This window comes from Rhinoraja longicauda, chromosome 19, assembly GCF_053455715.1.
Source record: "Rhinoraja longicauda isolate Sanriku21f chromosome 19, sRhiLon1.1, whole genome shotgun sequence".
Taxonomy (NCBI): Eukaryota; Metazoa; Chordata; class Chondrichthyes; order Rajiformes; family Arhynchobatidae; genus Rhinoraja; species Rhinoraja longicauda.
Window position 1 is genome coordinate 2,710,675 of NC_135971.1, and position 20,380 is coordinate 2,731,054.

The window sequence follows — 20,380 nt, forward strand, 5'->3', positions numbered from 1 at the left end:
ATTAGCAAGTTTGCAGGTGACACAAAAGTGGGCGGTGTTGTGGATAGTGAAGACGGTTGTCAAAAATTGCAGCAGGATCTTGTTCGGTTGGGCAGGTGGGCTGAGGAATGGTTGATGGTATTTAATACAGGATTAGATACAAATTTAATATAGGAGTGCAGTAACATAGTTCCTTGAAAGTGTAGTCACAGGTAGATAATGTGTTCATATAAGGTTTCGGCACAATGGTCTCCATCAGTCAGAGTATTGAGTATCGAAGTTGGGATGTCACGTTGTGGATATATGAGACGTTGGTGATGCCACATTGTTTTCAGTTCCGGGCACCATGTTACAGGAAATATGCTGTCAGTTTGTAAAGGCTACAGATAAGATTTACGAGGATGTTGCTCGGACGTGAGCAGGCTAGGACTTTATTCCTCGTAGTGCAGGAGGATGAGCGGTGATCTTATAGAGATGTACATTATCGTGAGAGGAATAGATCGGGTAAAAGCACAGAGTCTCTTCTCCAGAATAGGGGAATCAACAACCATAGGTTTAAAGTCAGGGGGGGGGGAGATTTAATAGTAACCTGAGAGGGAACTCTTTTACACAAAGGATGATGGGTATATGGAACGAGCTGTCAGAAGAGGTAGTTGTGAGAGAATTTGTTAAAATTATGACAGGCATAGAACGAGGGGACAGTCGGAACCCAGGGCGAAATACGAGAGGGCATGGCTTCAAGGTGAGAGGGGCAAAGTTTAAAGGATATGTGCGGGGCAAATATTTTCCACGGTTTGGTACCTGGGATGTGATGCCAGGGGTGGTGGTGCAGGCGGATTTCCCGCCCGCCAACATCCCACGGACAAAAACATGTTTCCCGGCATTTCCTAATCAGCGTGGAAGTGGAGGGGAACCGGGTGAACGGTGAGAAATAAAAAATAAACTGCTGGAGGAAGTCCATGGGTCAGGCAGCACATGTGTAAGGAAATGACAGAACACGTTCAGGTCGGGAGGCTGCTTCATTCTCATGCTCCCCTCTGCTCCCCCGGTACAAAGGTGCAGCAAAATACTCGTAACATACATAAACATGTGTGTGTGTGTGCGCGTGTGTGTGTGCGCGTGTGTGTACATATGCACACACACACAGTCACACATAGACAAACATATACACACACGCACAATCATAAACACATTCACACACCTACATACACAGACACAAACATATACACATGCACACTCATTCACACACTCACACACACAGACACACACACAAACACACACACAAACACGCACACATAAACACACACACACATATACAAACATATACACACACGCACACTCATTCACAGACACACTCACACACACAGACACACACACACACACACAAACACGCACACATAAACACACACACACATATACAAACATATACACACACGCACACTCATAAACACATTCACACAGCAGTGTAAGAAAATAACTGCAGATGCTGGTACAAATCGAAGGTATTTATTTCACAAAATGCTGGAGTAACTCAGCAGGTCAGGCAGCATCTCAGGAGAGAAGGAATGGGTGACGTTTCGGGTCGAGACCCTTCTTCAATCTGACCTGCTGAGTTACTCCAGCATTTTGTGAAATAAACACATTCACACACACACATACACAGACACACAAACAAATACACACGCACACTTATTCACAGACTCACACACATACACACATACGCACACACACATACATAGACACACACACAACACACATACAGACACACATACATACACTCACACACGTATGCACACATACATACACACACACTTATGCACACACACACACAGATACATAGACACACACATGCACAGACACGCACACGAACACACGCATACTGATGGATATTCACTTTCCAAGCCAAAGGCTTGTTCACTCCTCAGGTCCAAATGCTTTTTGCTAAACTCAGATTTTTAGCACAGTAACTGCCCGGGTTTCAAGATGTTTGTTGTTCAGCAAGTTAGGAATCTAATCATAGAAACAGAAATTTTCATTCAGCCCTTCGAGCCAGCACCGCCATTCAATATGATCATGGTTGATCATCCAGAATCTGTACCCCGTTCCTGCTTTCTCCCCATGTCCCTTGATTCCGTTAGCCCTCAGAGCTCTATCTAACTCTCTCTTGAAAACATCCAGTGAATTGGCCTCCACTGCCTTCTGTGGCAGAGAATTCCACAGATTGACAACTCTCCGGGTGAAAATGTTTTTGCTTATCTCAGTCCCACATGGCCGACCCCCTTATTCTTAAAATGTAACCCCTGGTTCTGGACTCCCCCAACATGCGGAACATTTTTTCTGTATCTAGCCTGTCCAATCCCTTAAGAATTGTATATGTTTCTATAAGATCCCCATCTCATCCTTCTAAATTCCAGTGAATACAGGCCCAGTCGACCCATTCTTTCATCATATGTCAGTCCGCCATCCCGGAATTAACCTGGTGAACCTACGCTGCACTCCCTCAATAGCAAGAATGCCCTTCCTCAAATTAGGAATCCTTCCTCATGACAATACCCAGTCTATGACGGCCTGCCCTCCAGTTGGTTCCTCAACACATTGGCTTAGAAACCCATCCCGTATACATTCGATGAAATCCTCCTCCTCTGTGTTGTTACCAATTTAGTTGGCCCAAAATATATGTAGATTAAAGTCACCCATGATAACTGATGAACTGCTTGTCCCTCGGCTGCTCATTGGTACGTTATCCTCAATTGTTAGAATTATACTTGTGTTTTGGAAATCCTTTGTAAACTATGACCTCCGTTAAAATTACTCCTCAGAATTAAACGTGCTTCATTTAAAACTATAACTGTGTTTATTCTGCGTCGTTAGCTGGAAGTGACCGCGCCTTGTTTGGGAGGGACGACCCACGGCTGTGAATAGTGATTATTGACACCTAACCCCTTCAGCAGTGGGCACAGCAGTGAAATAAGTCAGTCTTTGAGATATAGGTTGATGCAGTGTAACCCCCTTATAGTGAGAACACTTGTAGGCGCTTATGGCAGATAAGACTGAAAGTCTTGACTTAAGTTTAGGGCTCTCAGACGGGTAATCTCAATATCATCACCACACGCACATACACATACACACACACGCACACACACACACACACATGCGCACACGCGCGCGCACACACACACACAGTCCCACTCTCACACTCAGGCACATACACACACGCGTATATACACACACACACACACACACTGACTCTCACGTAAACCAAGATCTTACCTTGGTGGCCACGTATCCTCTTCCACTCTGAAAACAGAAACAACAAACAAGACTGAAGAAAATTCTCTGGAATCCAATCCGCCCCTCTTTCTCTCCCCCCTCTATGTCCACCACTCTCTCTCCCCCCTCACCCCTCTCCCCCTCCCCCTCTCCCCCCTCTCTCTCTCTCCCCCTCTTCCCCCCTCTCTCTCTCCCCCTCCCCCTCTCCCCCCTCTCTCTCCCCCTCCCCCTCTACCCCCTCTCTCTCGCCCCCTCCCCCTCTTCACCCCCCTCTCTCTCTCCCCCTCCCTCTCTTCCCCCCCCTCTCTCTCCCCCTCTTCCCCCCCATCTCCCTCCCCCTCTTCCCCCCCTCTCTCTCTCCCCCTCCCCCTCTCCCTCCCTCTCTCTCCCCACTCTCCCCCCCCCTCTCCCCCCCCTCTCTCCCCCTCTCTCCCCCCTCCCTCCCCCCCCTCCCCTCCCCCCTCCTCCCCCCTCCCCCTCTCTCTCTCCCCCTCCCCCTTCCCCCTCTCTCCCCCCTCCCCCTCCCCCCCCTCTCACTCTCCCCCACCCCCCCTCTCTCCCCCCTCCCCCTTCCACCTCTCCCCCCCCCACCACACTCCCCCTCCCCAACCCCCCAACCCCCTCACCCCCCCCCCCTCACCCACCTCCCCCTCCCCCCCTCCCCCCCTCCCCCCCCTCTCCCCCCCCTCTCCCCCCCCCTCTCCCCCCTCCCCACCTCCCCCCCTCCCCCCTCCCCCCCCTCACCCCCCCTCTCCCCCCCCCCTCTCCCCCCCCCTCCCCCCCCTCTTCCACCCTCCCCCCTCCCCCCCCCCACACCCCTTCCCCCTCCCTCTCTCCCCCTCTTCCCCCCCACTCTCCTCCCCCTCTCCCACCTCCCTCCTCCCCCTCTTCCCCCCACCCTCTCTCCCCCTCTTCCCCCTCTCCCTTCCCCCTCTCTTCTCTCTCCCCCCCTCTCTCTCCCCCCCTCTCTCCTCTCTCCCCCCTCTCACCCCCCCCCACTCCCCCCCACCCCACCCCCCCAACACCCCCTCCCCCCAACTCCCCCCCCCACCCCCCCCCCTCCCCCCACCCCCCTCCCCCCCCACCCCCCCTCCTCACCCCCCCACTCCCCCCCCTCACCCCCACACCCCCCACAACCCCCCCACCACCCACCCCCACAACCCCCCCCCCCACCCACCACCCCCCCCCCACTCTCCCCCACCCCCCCCACTCCCACCCCCCAACCCACCACCCTCCCCCCCACAACCCCCCCACACCCCCCACTCCCCCCCACCCACACCCCCACTCCCCACCCCCCTCTCCCTTCCCCCTCTCTCTCCCTCCCCCTCCACCTCTCTCCCCCCACTCCTCACACCCCCCCACACCCCCCCCTCCCCACCCACCCCCCCACCCCCCCACCCACCCCCCACCCCCCACCACACCCCCCACACCCCCCCACCACCCCCCCACCCCCCCCACCACACCCCCCTCCCCACCCCCCCCACACCCCCCACACTCCCCCCACACTCACACCCCCCCACCCCCCCCCACACCCACCCCCCTCAACCCCCCCTCCCACCCTCCCCCACAACCCCCCCACACCCCCAACAACCCCCCCACTCCCCACAACCCCCACCACCCCCCACTCCCCCCTCCCACCCTCCCCCAACCCCCCCTCCCTCCCCCCCATCCCCCCACCCCCCACCCCCACATCCCCCAACCACACCCCCCCTCCCCCCACCCCACACCCCCACTCCCCCCACCTCACCCCCCAACCCCACACCCCCCCCCACACCACCCCCCCCACCCCCCCCACACCCCCCCCCTCTCACCCCCCTCTCCCCCCCACTCTCCCCCCCCCCCCCCACACTCCACCCCCACAACCCCCACACACCCCCCCAACCCCCCACTCACCCCCCCCAACCCCCCCCACACCCCCCCCACCCACCCCACACACCCCCCACTCACACCCCACTCCTCCCCCCCTCCCCCCCCTCTCCCCACCCCCCTCTTCCCCCCCATTCCCTCCCCACCCCACCCCCACAATCCCCCACCCACCCACCCACACTTCCCCACTTCCCCCACCCCACACCCCCACTCCCCCCACCCACACACCCACACTTCCCCCCCTCTCTCCCCCTCCCCCTCTCCCCCTCCCCCTCTTCCCCTCCCCCTCTTCCCCCCCACACACCCCCTCCCAATCTACCCCCCACACCCCCACCCCACTCCCCCTCTTCCCCACCCACCCCCCTCCCCCTCAACCCCCCACACTCCCCCATCACTCCCTCCCCAACTCCCCCTCACACCCTCCCCCCACTCCCCCCTCCCTCCCTCCCCCACTTCCCCACCTCCCCCTCTCCCCCCCTCACACCCACAACCCCCCACCCACTCTCACCCACAACCCCCCCACACACTCCCCCTCAACCCCCCCTTCTTCCCCCCACCCCCCTCCCCCTCCCTCACTCCCCCTCCCCCCACTCCCTCCCCCTCACTTCTCTCTCTCCCCCCACCACACTCCCCCTCTCCTCCCCCTCCCCCACTCCCCCCACTCTCTCACCCCCTCCCCCACTTCCCCCCTCCCTCTCTACCCCTCCCCCTCTCCCCCCTCCCTCTCTCCCCCTCCCCCTCTCCCCCCCTCTCTCTCTCCCCCTCCCCCTGTTCCCCCCCTCTCTCTCCCCCTCCCCCTCTCCCCCCTCTCTCTCTCCCCCTCCCCCTCTTCACCCCCCTCTCTCTCTCCCCCTCTTCCCCCCCCCTCTCTCTCCCCCTCTTCCCCCCTCTCTCTCCCCGTCCCCCTCTCCTCCCCCCTCTCCCTCTCCCCCTCCCCCTCTTCCCCCCCTCTCTCTCTCCCCCTCCCCCTCTCCCCCCCTCTTCCCCCCCCCCTCTCCCCCCCTCTCTCTCCCCCCTCCCTCTCCCCCTCTCTCTCTCCCCCCTCCTCTCCCCCTCTCTCTCCCCCTCTCCCCCCCCTCTCTCTCCCCCTCCCCCTCTTCCCCACTCTCTCTCTCTCTCTCCCCCTCTTCCCCCCCTCTCTCTCTCTCCCCCTCCCCCTCTTCCCCTCTCTCTCCCCCTCCCCCTCTTCCCCTCTCTCTCCCCCTCCCCCTCTTCCCCCCCACTCTCCCCCTCCCACTCTTCCCCCCTCTCTCCCCCTCCCCCTCTCCCCCTTCCCCTCCCCCTCTTCCCCTCCCCCTCTTCCCCCCCACTCTCCCCCTCCCAATCTCCCCCCCTCTCTCCCCCACCCCCTCTCCCCCTCTTCCCCACCTCTCTCCCCTCCCCCTCTTCCCCTCTCTCCCCCATCTCTCCCTCCCTTCTTCCCCCTCTCTCCCTCCCCCCTTCCCCCCTCCCTCCCTCCCCCTCTTTCCTCCCTCCCCCTCTTCCCCCCCTCTCTCACCCCTCTTCCCCTCCCTCTCTCCCCCTCTTCCCCCCACTCTCCCTCCCCCTCTTCCCCCCTCCCTCCCTCCCCCTCTTCCCCCCCTCCCTCTCCCCCCCCTCACCCCCTCCCTCTCTCCCCCTCTTCCCCCCTCCCTCTCTCCCCCTCTTCCCCCCTCTTCCCCCCTCCCCCTCTTCCCCCTCTCCCCCCTCTCCCTCCCCCTCTCTTCTCTCTCCCCCCCTCTCTCTCCCCCCTCTCTCTCCCCCTCTCTCTCCCCCCCCTCCCCCTCACACTCCCCCCCTCCTCCCCTCCCCCCCTCCCCTCCCCCCTCTCCCCCTCTCCCCCCTCTCCCCTCCCACCCCCTCTCTCCCCCCTCTCTCCCCCCTCTCTCCCTCCCCCCTCTTCCCCCCTCTCTCTCTTCCCCCCCTCCCCCTCTTCCCCCCCTCTTCCCCCCCTCCCTCTCTCCCCTCTTCCCCACTCTCCCTCCCCCTCTTCCCCCCTCCCTCTCTCCCCCTCTTCCCCCTCCATCTCGCCCCCTCTCCCCCCCCTCCCTCTCTCCCCCTCTTCCCCCCCTCCCTCTCTCTCCCCCCTCCCTCTCTCCCCCTCTTCCCCCTCTCACCCCCCTCTCCCTTCCCCCTCTCTTCTCTCCCTTCCCCCTCTTCTCTCTCTCCCCCTCTCTCTCCCCCCCCTCTCTCCCCCCTCCTCCCCCCTCCCCCCTCCCCCCTCTCCCCCCCTCCCTCTCCCCCCCTCCCCTCCCCCCCTCTCCTCCCCCCCTCTCTCCCCCTCTCTCTCTCCCCCCCCCCTCTCTCCCTCCCCCCTCTTCCCCCCCTCCCCCCTCCCTCCCTCCCCCTCTTTCCCCCCTCCCTCCCTCCCTCCCTCCCTCCCCCTCTTCCCCCCCCTCTCTCCCCCTCTTCCCCCTCCCTCTCTCCCCCTCTTCCCCCCTCCCTCTCTCCCCCTCTTCCCCCCCACTCTCCCCCTCTTCCCCCCTCCCTCCCTCCCCCTCTTCCCCCCCTCCCTCTCTCCCCCTCTTCCCCCTCCCTCTCGCCCCCTCTTCCCCCCCTCCCTCTCCCCCCCTCCCTCTTCCCCCTCCCTCTCCCCCCTCCCTCTCCCCCCCTCCCCCTCTCCCCCCCCTCCCTCTCTCCCCCCCCCTCCCTCTCTCCCCCTCTCTCCCCCCTCTCCCCCCTCTCCCTTCCCCCCTCTCTTCTCTCTCTCCCCCCACCTCTCTCCCCCTCTCTCTCCCCCCCTCTCTCCCCCCCTTCTCTCCCCCCCCCTCTCTCCCCCCTCCCTCCCCCCCTCCATGTGGAGAACATGCAAACTCCACACAGACAGCACCCGAGATCAGGATCGAACCCATGTCTCTGGCGCTGTGAGATATCAATTCTACCATTCCTTCCCTTTTGTGAATATTTCTATATTAAATTCTTACCAAGTTCTACGACGGATTTGCGCCGTTCCAGCTCTGGAAGAAGAAACCAGTGTTACATTGGAACAACGAGCATCAGAGACAATGAAGATCAGAGTCAGGGGGCAATCCAAACAAGGCTGGAAATAAGTACAGCACAATGAGGGAAGTTCCACGCGGGTCAGGCAGCTGCAGAGAGGAACAGGATTCCCGGTTTAGGTTCACAGGGTCTCATCAGCCTGGACAATGTCAGATGGTGACAGGTGTGAGACAAGTGTAGCGGCAAATAAAGGAGGGAAAACAAATGGTGTTGGACATGTGAAGGGCAGGAGAGGGGAATGACGAGGAACGGATCAGGTGAGTAAATACACTGTGGGTCCGGGGATGTTTCAATGTCTCACCCACGACTGACAGTCGCTGCAGGAACCTGTGATCACGGTGATCATTGTGTGAAACATTTGGGGACAATGTTGAGTCTGGAAGGCTGCGAGATGCCGGATTCAAAGGCGGGCGGTTACCCGGCCTCTGCTCAACCTCATTAGATCAGTGCAGGAGAGCGAGGGAGAGCTCACGCTGGGACGGGACACGCAATGAAAGGGACAAGTGAAGGAAAGCTCAGGTTGACAACGGGGAACTGCACAGAGATGTCCACCCACGTGATCACCTCACCTGTGCTCTGTCTCCCCGCGGTGGAGATCAAACACAGGAAACAGAGACAAGTGCAAGTGACTCTGTATCCAGTTAAATCTCCACCCACGGCACCGCCTCATGCACAAACAGATCTCACATCTGCCCGTTTACCCCATTACCCCACCTCCCGGGCCACTGATACTCTCTCCAGGCCCAGGGGCAACAATTACCGCTGGAAGATCAGAGCCCGCGGAGAGTGCTCTGGATTCCCACTGAAGTTACACTGGGAATCAAGGATTTCCTGACCCGCATCTCACGCAGTTGTTTAACGTACCTTTAATGCGTCTGTTTTGTTTCACGTTCCAATAAAACACAGCAGCGTTGGCGGCAATAAGAAGACAAATGGTGAGGACCAGCGGCACGACCCAGTCAGGAACGCCAGCAGGGAAGATCTCATCTGCAGAGTGAAGACAGTGAATCAGACAGTGACAGTGACAGTGAATCAGACAGTGACAGTGAATCAGACAGTGACAGTGACTGTGACAGTGAATCAGAGTGACAGTGAATCCGATAGTGACAGTGAATCAGACAGTGACAGTGAATCAGACAGTGACAGTGACAGTGAATCAGACAATGACAGTGAATCAGACAGTGACAGTGAATCAGACAGTGACAGTGACAGTGAATCAGACAGTGACAGTGAATCAGACAGTGACAGTGAATCAGACAGTGACAGTGACAGTGAATCAGACAATGACAGTGAATCAGACAGTGACAGTGACAGTGAATCAGACAGATACAGTGAATCAGACAGTGAGAGTGACAGTGAATGTGACAGTGACTGAATCAGACAGTGACAGTGAATCAGACAGTGACAATGAATGTGACAGTGAATCAGACAGTGACAGTGAATCAGACAGTGATTCAGACAGTGACAGTGAATCAGACAGTGACAGTGAATCAGACAGTGACAGTGAATCAGACAGTGACAGTAAATCAGACAGTGACAGTGAATCAGACAGTGACAGTGAATCAGACAGTGACATTGAATCAGACAGCGACAGTGAATCAGACAGCGACCGTGAATCAGACAGCGACCGTGAATCAGTCAGTGACAGTGAATCAGTCCGCGACAGTGAATCAGACAGTGACAGTGAATCAGGCAGTGACAGTGAATCAGTGACAGTGAATCAGACAGTGACAGTGAATGTGACAGTGAATCAGACAGTGACAGTGAATCAGACAGTGACAGTGAATCAGACAGCGACAGTGAATCCGACAGCGACAGTGAATCAGACAGTGACAGTGAATCAGACAGACAGCGACAGTGAATCAGACAGTGACAGTGAATCAGACAGCGACAGTGACATTCAGACAGTGACAGTGAATCAGACAGTGACAGTGAATCAGACAGTGACAGTGAATCAGACAGCGACAGTGAATCAGACAGTGACAGTCAGACAGTGACAGAATCAGACAGTGACAGTGAATCAGACAGCGACAGTGAATCACAGTGACAGTGAATCAGACAGTGACAGTGAATCAGACAGCGACAGTGACAGTGAATCAGACAGCGACAGTGACAGTGAATCAGACAGCGACAGCCACACACACACATCACAGCTGCCCGAGCAACCTCCCGCCATGACATCAGTATATATATATATGTATAACATTAAAACGTAAATTTATTTATATATATATTATTTTGTATATATACATGCACACATACACACACACACACACACACACACACAAACATACACACATACACTCATACACACATACACACACACACACATACACGTACAGACACACACATACACACACATACACACACACATATATACACACATACTCATACACATACCTTTACATATACACACACACATATATATATATACCAGTTTATGTATCAGCATATATACTGTATATATCTGTAACAATATATATCCTCACGTGGGCTACAAATGTAAGTTTTAATGTAATTCCCAAGCATGAATTTTGGGACGGGTGGGAGGAGCCAGCCACTTGGTCTAGATGATGCCCCAACATGGTCCATGCCGGACAACGCCACAGATTGTTGGTCCTCCCTTCCATGGGGTGGCAGCAGCAGTTTGCAATGTGGTGCATCCCGACACGCACACGTGGAACCTCGCTCTCCCAGCGGGCAGAGCAGCGACTGGATGGAGGTTTACAGTGACGGGCAATTAGATACTCATGGGTTACCCTTGTAGACTGGGACAGAGAGCCTTCAATTCGGGGTAGTCATGAAAAGACAACGTTGGAGGTGACGCTTCTGTTTATACCGCGTCCCCACAACTATTCAGATCAAAGCTTCATCTACATTCACAGTCTTATGATTCACTCAGACACTGGTGTCAGGGTGATTCAAGTGAACCCAACCCAATGGAACAGATCCCTCTTCCCCCGCACTGGGACCACTGCCTGACGACTTGGAGCCCATTTCTCCCACAATGATTGTGGACCCATGTGGTAACTGCATGACCCCATTCGCCCGGTGCCAATTTCCACATGTCTCGGGTAGTCATCCAGACACCGTTCCCTTCACGGTTCTGCTTTGTAATCGGACCATGACGGCTCCATCAGCAGAACCTTCATCCCAGTCCTAGCGTCGTCAATGGTTCCCATGTGGTCAATGTGACAGGACCGTACATGCCAATGCTCTGGCAGTCCTCATGGTTTGTCCATTTAAGACTTTTCAGGAGAGCGTCAGGGATTTAAAAGAGTTTGTGTCGATGTCCAACCTGTTTGGACAAGTTGTGGATTCAGTTGGCCTTTCATGCAGATGAATGAATGAATACGTTTATTGGCCAAGTATGTGCACATACAAGGAATGTGCCTTGGTGCTCCGCTCACAAATGACAACACAAACAATAGACAATAGGTGCAGGAGGAGGCCATTCGGCCCTTCGAGCCAGCACCGCCATTCAATGTGATCACAACAGAGCACATATCCAGAAGCAGCCCACATCATAGCCGGGGACTTCAATCATGCAGACCTAAAGTCAGTTCTCACTAAACTTGAACAACACATAAGATGTGCTACCAGGGGGAAAAACACACTAGACAAGGTTTATTCAAATATTAAGAAGGGTTTCAGGTCAGCACCACTACCACACCTGGGGCAGTCAGATCACCTGTCCATATTCTTAACTCCAGCATACACCCCACTCAGGAGGAAAGCTCCAGTCACCATAAAGACTGTTAAGACATGGCCTGAAGGAGCTTCCTCGCAGCTGCAGGATTGCTTCGAAAGGACCAACTGGGATATTTTTGAGGATCAGGACTTGGAGGAGTATACATCAACTGTACTCTGCTACATCCAAAACTGTGTTGACAATGTCACCGTCGACAAACGTATCCGGTTGTATCCCAATCAGAAGCCCTGGATGACAAAGGATGTCAGGTCTCTCCTCAAGGACCGTAACACCGCCTTCAGGTCTAGTGATAGAGCTCTATACAGTGCTGCTAGAACCAACCTGAAGAGAGGCATCAAGGATGCCAAAGCGTCCTACAAGAGGAAGATTGAGGACCACTTTACCAACAATGACCCACGGTGGGTATGGCAAGGCATCCAGCACATCACCAACTACAAGACCAGCAACCGCACGACTGCCGACGGCGACGCCTCGCTGGCAGAGGAACTTAACTGTTTCTTTGCTCGTTTCGAGGTGAAAGCTGCAGTGGCAGACATAACACCCTCTCCAGCACCTGACAGCAACACCTTCACTGTGCAGGAGTATGATGTTAAGCGCGTGCTCAGAGCAGTGAATCCCAGGAAAGCTGCAGGCCCCGATGGTGTGACGGGCAGAGTGCTGAGGGGATGTGCAGACCAATTATCTGAGGTCTTCACAAAAATCTTCAACCTGTCCCTTTTAAAATCCACCATCCCTCCCTGCCTGAAGTCCGCCACAATCATCCCACTGCCGATAAAGTCTGTCATCAGCGGCCTTAACGACTACCGTCCGGTAGCACTCACACCGGTCATCACAAAGTGCTTCGAGAGACTGGTCCTGCAGCACATCAAAGCCAGCCTCCCACCCACCTTCGACCCATACCAGTTTGCCTACAGAGCAAATAGGTCTACAGGGGATGCCATCGACACTGCTCTTCACACTGCACTGACCCACCTTGAACACCAGGGGAGCTATGTGAGGATGCTCTTCCTCGACTTCAGCTCTGCCTTTAACACGGTCATCCCGAGCAGACTGGTCACCAAACTTTCTGACCTTGGATTTTCCCAAACCATCTGCCAATGGATCAAGGACTTCCTGACCAACCGCCCCCAGACCGTCAAAATAAGCCCTCACCTCTCCTCCACCATTACACTGAGCACCGACCGGCTCACCACAGGGCTGTGTGTTGAGCCCCATCCTTTACTCCCTCTACACTCACGATTGCGCCCCCAACCATCCCACCAAAACCATCATCAAGTTTGCGGATGACACGACTGTGGTTGGACTCGATAGACAATAGACAATAGACAATAGGTGCAGGAGTAGGCCATTCAGCCCTTCGAGCCAGCACCGCCATTCAATGCGATCATGGCTGATCACTCTCAATCAGTACCCCGTTCCTGCCTTCTCCCCATACCCCCTCACTCCGCTATCCTTAAGAGCTCTATCCAGCTCTTTCTTGAAAGCATCCAACGAACTGGCCTCCACTGCCTTCTGAGGCAGAGAATTCCACCCCTTCACCACTCTCTGATTGAAAAAGTTCTTCCTCATCTCCGTTCTAAATGGCCTACCCCTTATTCTTAAACTGTGGCCCCTTGTTCTGGACTCCCCCAACATTGGGAACATGTTTCCTGCCTCTAATGTGTCCAATCCCCTAATTATCTTATATGTTTCAATAAGATCCCCCCTCATCCTTCTAAATTCCAGTGTATACAAGCCCAATCGCTCCAGCCTTTCAACATACGACAGTCCCGCCATTCCGGGAATTAACTTAGTGAACCTACGCTGCACGCCCTCCATAGCAAGAATATCCTTCCTCAAATTTGGAGACCAAAACTGCACACAGTACTCCAGATGCGGTCTCACAAGGGCCCGGTACAACTGTAGAAGGACCTCTTTGCTCCTATACTCAACTCCTCTTGTTACGAAGGCCAACATTCCATTGGCTTTCTTCACTGCCTGCTGTACCTGCATGCTTCCTTTCATTGACTGATGCACTAGGACACCCAGATCTCGTTGAACTCCCCCTCCTCCTAACTTGACACCATTCAGATAATAATCTGCCTTTCTATTCTTACTTCCAAAATGAATAACCTCACACTTATCTACATTAAACTGCATCTGCCATGTATCCGCCCACTCACACAACCTGTCCAAGTCACCCTGCAGCCTTATTGCATCTTCCTCACAATTCACACTACCCCCCAGCTTAGTATCATCTGCAAATTTGCTAATGGTACTTTTAATCCCTTCGTCTAAGTCATTAATGTATATCGTAAATAGCTGGGGTCCCAGCACCGAACCTTGCGGTACCCCACTGGTCACTGCCTCCCATTCCGAAAGGGACCCATTTATCCCCACTCTTTGCTTTCTGTCTGTCAACCAATTTTCTATCCATGTCAGTACCCTACCCCCAATACCATGTGCCCTAATTTTGCCCACTAATCTCCTATGTGGGACCTTGTCGAAGGCTTTCTGAAAGTCGAGGTACACCACATCCACTGACTCTCCCCTGTCAATTTTCCTAGTTACATCCTCAAAAAATTCCAGTAGATTTGTCAAGCATGATTTCCCCTTCGTAAATCCATGCTGACTCGGAATGATCCTGTTACTGCTATCCAAATGCTCAGCAATTTCGTCTTTTATAATTGACTCCAGCATCTTCCCCACCACTGATGTCAGACTAACTGGTCTATAATTACCCGTTTTCTCTCTCCCTCCTTTCTTAAAAAGTGAGATAACATTTGCTATCCTCCAATCCACAGGAACTGATCCTGAATCTATAGAACATTGAAAAATGATCTCCAATGCTTCCACTATTTCTAGAGCCACCTCCTTAAGTACCCTGGGATGCAGACCATCAGGCCCTGGGGATTTATCAGCCTTCAGTCCCATCAGTCTACCCAAAACCATTTCCTGCCTAATGTGGATTTCCTTCAGTTCCTCCATCACCCTAGGTTCTCCGGCCCCTAGAACATTTGGGAGATTGTGTGTATCTTCCTCAGTGAAGACAGATCCAAAGTAACGGTTTAACTCATCTGCCATTTCTTTGTTCCCCATAATAAATTCCCCTGCTTCTGTCTTCAAGGGACCCACATTTGCCTTGACGACCTCAGTGAAACATGTGAATACCTCAGTTAACATTCTGGGCAGTCGGGGTTTCAATGGGATGTAAATCTCTTCATACTTCAATGATCAAACAGAAATGTTTACAAACCTGATATCTTAACAATTGCCTCATGTTGTATGTTTAACCGTCTATAACGAACAACACACTTGAACTTGTTCGTTGACTGCCTAGTTACTGTCACGTTGTTCTCCACATTTATAAGACCTTCCGTGTCTTCATGGTATCTTGTTTCAGCTTGTGGTAAAACCTGTCCATCCTCGCCGAACCACAGCATCTCTGGTCCAGGATACCATCCACCGGATTTACACACGAGCTGGATTCCATCTCCCTGGTATCCCAGCAACTGAATCCGGGGCTTACTCCCCAAACCTGCATCAGTGACAGATGTAGAAATAACAATAGTCAGGAAGAATAGCAACTTGGACCAGTCAGCATTTTGTTCAAGGTGTCAAACCCTCTTGCAACAATACTTATACAATTTACAATTATTTCTTGTTCCAATGCAAAGTCTTCGAGCTGAAACATCAACTCTGCTTCTCTCTCCCCAGTCGCTGCCTGACCTGCTGATTGTTTTCAGCATTTCGGTAAATAAATCCAGCTGGGGGTTACATGGTAAATGACTGGGCCCTGGAGAGTGTGGTGGAAAGGAGATCCCAACTACGGGTGCTGTCTGTTCGGAGTTTGTACGTTCTCCCCGTTACCTGCGTGGGTTTTTTCCGAGTTCTTCGGTTTCCTCCCACACTCCAATGACGTACAGGTTTGTAGATTAATTGGTTTGGTGTATGTGTAAATTGTCGATAGTGTGTGTCGGATAGTGTTAATGTGCCAGCATCGCTAGTCGGTGTGGTGGACCGAAGGGCCTGTGTCCGCGCTGTATCTCTAAAGTAAACATTCCTTTAAAGTTAATAATATCAATGCATTTTCTTACTCACCTTGAACTCGCAGTTGAGCTGGAGATGCTTCATTCTCAGTTCTGTCTGTAACTGAACATGTATATTCCCCTTCATCAAGCCTCCTTACGTTCATTATTCTGAGGGAAATGTTCCCTTTGGCCAGTTCATCTTTAAACAGTTGGGCCCTAGCTCTGTAATCCTGGTGTTGAGCGAGGGCGTCACTTTGTCCATGTTTGTACACGAGGACTGGCGAGGCGAGACCTGACTTCCTCCACTGCACCTCCATGTCGCTGGTCAATATATCTGGCACAAGCTGACACTCCAACACCGCATCTCCACCTACAATGGCTGCAAAACCACCATCGCCCGGTACAATTACGGCAAATTCACCTGGGGATCAATGCAAATAATTGAAAACACAATTATTTAAGGAATCAATAATGTAACAATAGAAAACAAAATTAACATCACGAAAGTTGCATCGTTCTGTGCGCACAAAGACCAACAGCATTTATTTCATGAGGGCTTGAATACAAAAACAGGGATGTAATGCTGAGGCTATCGAGGGCACTGGTCAGGTCGCATTTGGAGAATTGTGAGCAATTTTGGGCACCATAACAGAGGAAGGATGAGCTGGCTCTGGAGAGAATTCAGAAGTGGTATCTCAGAATGATCCCACCAAACAAGCGTTTGACGGCACAAGTTTAGAAGGAAAACGTAAAAACATAGAAACATACAAAATAGGTGCAGGAGGAGGCCATTCGGCCCTTCGAGCCAGCACCGCCATTCATTGTGATCATGGCTGATCATCCACAATCAGTAACCCGTGCCTGCCTTCTCCCCATATCCTTTGATCCCACTAGCCCCCAAAGCTCTATCTAACTCTCTTTTAAATTCATCCAGTGATTTGGCCTCCACTGGCCTCTGTGGCAGGGAATTCCACAAATTCACAACCCTATGGGGGAAAACGTTCCCTCTCACCAGAGTTTTAAATGGCCTCCCCTTTATTCTTAGACTGTGACCCCTGATTCTGGGCTCCCCCAACATTGGGAACATTTTTCCTGAATCTAACTTGTCTAGTCCTTTTATAATTTTATATGTCTCTATAAGATCCCCTCTCATCCTTCTAAACTCCAGTAAATACAGGCCTAGTCTTTCCAATCTTTCCTCATATGACAGTCCAGTCTCGCCATTCCACGGATTAACCTCATGAACCTGCGCTGCACTGCCTCAATAGCAAGGGGGGGCTCAGTGAATGGTGGAGTAGACTTGATGGGCGGAATGACCCTAATTCGCTCCTATCGCTTATGACTGGATAACCTTCTGAAACCAGGATATTACCATTTTCACTGGCTGTTCACGATTTATTTTATATCTAAGGTTGGCGTCTCAACACCAATCCCCGTGGGGCACCACTACTTACATCTTCCCACCCAGGGAGAAAAAATACATTATTCCCCACTCTCTGCTTCTTGCTGACTTATACATGGCCTATACATCAGGAGGTGCAGATCCAGAGCCAGCAACATTATGGGGGACCCCTACCACCCCAGCAACGGACTGTTCCAGCTGCTACGGTCAGGCAAACGCCTCCGCTGTCACGCTGTGAAATCAGAGAGGATGAGTCGGAGTTTCTTCCCACAGTCCATCAGGACTGTTAACTCTCATATCACCAGGGACTAATTTAATTTACTGTATTAATTTATTTTTTGTGTTAAAAAAAAAAATCTATTCTGTTTTGTAGTGTTAGCACAATCCGCAGGCGTTGCCACTTTAATTTCACTGCACATCTGCTATATGTATGTGACAAATAAAGTTGACTTGACTTGATTATCCATGAGAATGAGGTTGCCTCCTGCTCCTGCTCCTGCAGTCCCCATCGTCGCCCACAGAGGGAGCACGGACCTTGCACCTGATCATATTAAGTGATGTAGACAACTGCATTAAAATGGGCGATTTTAAAATATGAATCTTCTGACTCCATGAAGCCCCCTCCATGAGATAAATAAATATCAATCAGACAAGATGTTGTGGTTATTACCGTGGACTGAGGTGAGGATCCCGTGCAGTAGCAACACAGCGCAGTGAAACAGTCCCATCCCAGTAGAGGGGTCAGTGCCTGAGGGAGAGGGGGAGAGAGAGGGAGAAGTGTTAGACCCGTGATGGACGGGAAGCTGTGATCTCCCCCCCCCCCTCCCCCTCCGTCCCCGCCGCCGGTGTCCACCCCCACCCCCACTCACTGCTGACCGGGGGCTGAAAGGTCACACCTTGTGCCGGGTGGCCAAGGACAACCGGTCGCCAAAGGACTCCAGTCCCCGCACCGAGACCCCGGCTCCCTTTAGAATCTGCTCCTTGAGTCTCCTGTCACGGGGGTCGGATCCGGGACGATCCTTCTCCCGGGAATTTCTTCAGTCACCCCGGCCATCAAACCTGTCAAAGGACAGAAATTGATTCTGAAGTCAAAAGATGTCGGAACAATAAAAATAATCAGGGGATGAGATTTGCGATTCATTTACGGAGTTGGGTGTCACTGACTGGGACATCTGTTATTCCCAGGTCGGCGCCGCCTGCAACCACGCTTGTGGAATTCTCTCTGTCCATGGACAGTGGATCATTGGATGTATTGAAAGAGGAGGTGGATATACAGCACCTTCAACCATTTGCTGATTGGAAGCAGACTGCCTGTGTAGTCATTCCCCAGACTGCATTGGTCTGCTTTCTCTCTCAGAATATTTTACCTGCTTCACCATCTCAAAGGCTTTTTAATGTTTTTTGTCTCTGTAACGCACAGTCGAGATGAACTGGCACAGGTCGGTTATCTCCGAGGCCAGTGTGGGAAGCGAGAGGAGGAAAATAGACAATAGGTGCAGGAAGAGGCCATTCGGCCCCTCGAGCCGGCACCGCAATTCAATGTGATCATGGCTGATCATTCACAATCAGTACCCCGTTCCTGCCTTCTCCCGATATGCCCTGACTCCGCTATCCTTAAGAGCTATATCTAGCTCTCTCTTGAATGCATTCAGAATATTGGCCTCCACTGCCCTCTGAGGCAGAGAGTTCCACAGATTTGCAACTTTCTGACGGAAGAAGGTTTTCCTCATCTCCGTTCTAAATGGCCTACCCCTTATTCTTAAACTGTGGCCCCTTGTTCTGGACTGCCCCAACATCGGGAACATGTTTCCTGCCTTTAACATGTCCAATCACTTAATAATCTTATATGTTTCAATAAGATCCCCTCTCATCCTTCTAAATTCCAGTGTATACAAGCCCAGTCGCTCCAGTCTTTCAACGTACGACAGTCCCGCCATTCCGGGAAATAACCTAGTAAACCTACGCTGCACGCCCTCAATAGCAAGAATGTCCTTCCTCAAATTTGGAGACAAAAACTGCACACAGTACTCCAGGTGCGTCTTACCAGGGCCCCGTGCACCCGCAGAGGGACCTCTTTGCTCCTATACTTAAATCCTCTTGTCATAAAGGCCAACATGCAATTAGCTTTTTTCACTTTCTGCTGTACCCGCATTGTTACGTTCAGTGACTGATGAACAAGGACATGCAGACGCCATGGCTGAGATAAATGTCAACATTAGACACCAGTGAGGTGCTGGAAAACTTGAAGTTGCCCCTCAGATTCCGATTAAATCTTTTCCCCCTTCACCTTGAACCTATGTCCTCTGGTCCTCGATTCCCCGACTCTGGGGCCGGGGTTCCACAGAGAAACCGCGCCGGGTTTGGGGGAGTGGGGTAAAGTAGGACGGGAGGGAGTGGGTTAGTGGGGAGGCAGCCGCTGTAATGGCTGCAACAGTCGGAGTAAAGTTTCGTGTTTCAGCTGCCCACGCACAGCCCAGGAATGTGGGACAAACAAAAGTATTTAGTAACATGATCACACTCGCTCTCCTGTGTTGAAATATTTTGTTGTCTATAAAAAAACCTGTTGATAGATTCACCGAGAGAAGCTCCATTGGAACACGCCCTTCGGCCCACTGAGTTTGTGATATCAGTAAACACACATGTTCACGAATCCGACCGCACTCATTAATGCTCCCACGTTGCCATCAACTGCCCACAGATCCCGTCCCCCAGATTCATACAGGGGCGATGTACAGCGGCCAATCTGCCGAGACATCAGCTCGTCTTTTGGACGCGAAAGAACCCGGAGCACCCGGGGCAAATCCATGCGGTTCTGGGGAGAACGTGCAAACTCCACATAGGGAGCAGTGGAGGTTAGGCTCCAAGCTGGATCACTGCAACTGTGCGGCAGTGACTCTACTATCTGAGCCACTGAACTCCGGGTTCAGTTCAATTAACATGTTCCCAGCAGTAACACATTAACCTCCGTCTCAGCGCAGTTCGTTCCCGCGCTCGCTGCTCGGGACGCCACCGGCGCCACATAGTTTCAGAGAGTGTAGCAAGGAGTTCCCTTCTTGCCCATCGCGGCAACTTCGCGCCCGTCACAGACTGAACTTGGCCGCTGGGAATAAACAAATCCCGGTGACCGACCAGCTCTCCCGAGCGAGGACTCACCGACTGCCG

General features: G+C 53.3%; 2 protein-coding genes across 2 annotated transcripts in view; one reads left to right on the plus strand and one right to left on the minus strand.

Annotated features, from left to right (window-relative positions):
• Positions 1–2,897, plus strand: part of LOC144602580 (butyrophilin subfamily 3 member A2-like) — a 24,307-nt gene extending 21,410 nt beyond the window's left edge. Inside the window, exon 9 of the mRNA XM_078415707.1 lies at positions 2,851–2,897. Within this exon, the coding sequence (XP_078271833.1) occupies positions 2,851–2,897 (47 nt within the window). The remainder of the gene's footprint in view (positions 1–2,850) is intronic.
• Positions 2,898–8,001: 5,104 nt separating this feature from the next.
• On the minus strand, positions 8,002–20,024 carry LOC144602581 (butyrophilin subfamily 3 member A2-like). Its single transcript, XM_078415709.1, has 5 exons — positions 19,880–20,024; positions 15,887–16,237; positions 15,042–15,323; positions 8,959–9,081; positions 8,002–8,051 (listed from the first exon to the last, which is right to left on the minus strand). Exons 1-5 carry the CDS (start codon positions 20,022–20,024, stop codon positions 8,002–8,004), a joined length of 951 nt encoding a protein of 316 aa, XP_078271835.1.
• Between the last annotated feature and the right edge of the window lie 356 nt (positions 20,025–20,380).

Excerpts from the sequence above, each read along its gene's own strand:
- LOC144602581 (XM_078415709.1), bottom strand. The coding sequence starts at position 20,024 with ATGGATTTGCCCCGGGTGCTCCGGGTTCTTTCGCGTCCAAAAGACGAG. Across the intron at positions 16,238-19,879 it reads CAACGTGGGAGCATTAATGA|GTGAATTTGCCGTAATTGTA; the intron begins GTGCGGTCGGAT and ends ATTGATCCCCAG. Across the intron at positions 15,324-15,886 it reads AGCTCAACTGCGAGTTCAAG|GTTTGGGGAGTAAGCCCCGG; the intron begins GTGAGTAAGAAA and ends TCACTGATGCAG.